Here is a 2,439-nt window from a genome sequence, read left to right on the forward strand (position 1 = left end):
CTGTGGCGGCTGGAGATCTTTTGGAAGTCAATGCACCATACGTATATTTTTCCTCGTCATCGATCCCCAGTCCCCCCACTCCGTCCACCCCCCCTTCGTCGCTTATTTTTGCGCAAATAATGCCAAGTTTTGCCGGCTTGAGTTACGAAAATTTCTCTCTCCACGCCAAATCGTGCCTCAAGGCCTTTCACTTCCAATTGTTTTCGCAAGACTGGCACGCGGCTCACCAATCTTTGAGAATCATCTTTCCTCAGCGGCAACCCGATAGCAAGGCGGGAAAAAAATGCCAGAACGAGGAGCCCAACGACCACAACCAACAACTGCGGAAAGAGGGGAATTGTAAGCAACAGCTACTCTGCATCTGGCGCAACATGGCTCATCTCTCTTTACGGAATCGTCGCGTTGAAGTCGCCGAGCACTGTTTAAGCTACATGGGCCACATCCGAGGTGTGCATGCCGTTCGAGAAGCTGTATTTAGCCCCTCTCTTTACCCCTCCCTTCCTTCCTTGACCTCCTCCACGTGCTCTACGGACATTCCCCTTGCGATGGTTGCCATCCAGCTTGGCCTGCTCCAGGAAGCAGCTGCTCTTTACATCCGTGCAAAACGTTTCGATCTCCTCAATCGCATGTACCAGGCGGCAGGAAAATGGGAGAAGGCTTTACAGGTAGCTGAGAAAGATGATAGGTTACATCTTCGCACAACCCACTTTCAGTACGCCCGGCGCTTGGAAAGGATGAGTGAATGGGATAAGGCGATCTTTCACTATGAGAAGGCAGGAGCACAGGCGCGGGAGGTGCCAAGGATGTTGCACAAAGCAGGAAAAATCGAAGATTTGGAAAAATACCTGTCGAGACAGAAGTCGACAGTAGCAGACCGAGAATCTGGAGACGCAAAGATGCTTTGGCGTTGGTGGGGAAGGTATTGTGAGTCAAAGAGAGACGTAAAAGCTGCAAAGGAGGCGTACCGGAAGGCGGCAGACCTGGTGGCTCTGGTGAGACTCGCCTGCGTTGCCCAAGATGTGGGTGCTGCAGAAGCGTTGTTGGATGACAAAGATGCCGGGGGATTACATCAAGGTGAAATATCCTGGAGACAGGCCTCCAACCACGCAATGAAAGCCGCGGCTTCCTATCACCTCGCCCGTCACTATGAGGGAGCCCTCTACGATGTTCTTCCCGCTCTTACCCACTACGCGCGTGCAGGATGTTTCAAGCACTGTATACGTTTAGCCAAGGCGCATGAGCTCGACAATGACGTCATGCAATATGCCTTACAAAGCGGGCAGGCCGACCTAATGCAAGATAGCGCCCAATATTTCCTGAAACTGGACCAGAGTGAAAGAGCACAGGAGTTGATAGGCAAGGCCAGAAAAATGCGAGAATCTTGACCCAGGGAGATGTTGTGAATTTAATTAAAAAAGGAAAGTAGTTCAAAACAAAGAAGGAAACGATAAATGCCGGATTAAGGGAAGTTGACCCAATCGTCATGACACTCCGCGGCATACTATGTTCTGCCAGTCTTAGTGTTATTAAGCCTACTTTTATTGCTCATCGCATTCCTTACCAAGAAAAGAATTTACGCATGTTTATAGTCGCCCAGAGAGCCATACAGACAAAGTACAAACGTCAAAAATCAAACTTAACATATGATTCTGAATCCTATTTCAAATCGCTATCATCTCCGCTCATCTGAGTCTCCGAAGTAGAGATGTGGTGATCCTCTCCTTCCTCTCCCAGCATATGCGGAAGTTACAACGGGATTGGGAGATTTTGGAGATTCTGGAGGTAGATTAGGGTGTATTGGTCGTTTTTGAGGCATTGGTGGCTTGTACCGCTGCTGCGATGGCGACGAATGATGGTGGTCTGGCAGCTGGGCGTGACGGTGGTGCTGACGTTGTCGTGGTGGCTCTTCCATTCTTTGAGGGTGGTTGGGAGGTGGTGGGGTTTGTTGTCGCTGTGGTTGCGATGGGTGCACCGGCCTGGAAGGACGTGGAGGCGGGGATGACGGAGACGACGAGCGCCCCGCCGGGCGGGGTTGAGGTCGGGGCGGTGTGGGGGCTTTGGACCCTCCAGGCCGGCTCCGGGGGAGGGCGGGAGGAGGGGGGCCGGATCGTATACGTGGCTGTTGGAGTTGTTGCTGTCTTTGCTCGTGTTGTCGCTGCTGTAGTTGTTCCTGGCGCTTGCGTTGCTTTTCGAAAAGCTGCTGCTTCTTCAGCTCGAGCATTTCTTCCCGGGCGTGCAAGAGCGCAATCCGATGTCCGTCCAACATGGGTAAGCGTCGCAAGTCTTTTTCCGTCAGAAGAATCAATTCCTCGTGCAAGTTCAGGCCAAGCCGGTCATTGAAGAGCCGTACGTACGTTGTCAGCAACGGGTCGTCCAGGGACCAAAACTCGAACAAGGTAAAAAGGAAGTGGTGGAGCTGGGGGCGGGATGTGGGGGGGG

At 52.3% G+C, this 2,439-nt stretch overlaps 1 protein-coding gene across 1 annotated transcript; it reads left to right on the forward strand.

Annotated features, from left to right (window-relative positions):
- Window positions 1-632: 632 nt before the first annotated feature.
- NGA_2095900 (intraflagellar transport 140-like protein) lies at window positions 633-1,415 on the forward strand (the record flags this gene model as incomplete). The annotated part of the gene is made up of 1 exon (XM_005854996.1): window positions 633-1,415. A coding segment is annotated over one exon (753 nt), but the record flags the coding sequence as incomplete, so codon positions are not given.
- Between the last annotated feature and the right edge of the window lie 1,024 nt (window positions 1,416-2,439).

The sequence above is a fragment of the Nannochloropsis gaditana genome (assembly GCF_000240725.1).
Source record: "Nannochloropsis gaditana CCMP526 unplaced genomic scaffold scaffold323, whole genome shotgun sequence".
NCBI classification, from domain to species: Eukaryota; class Eustigmatophyceae; order Eustigmatales; family Monodopsidaceae; genus Microchloropsis; species Microchloropsis gaditana.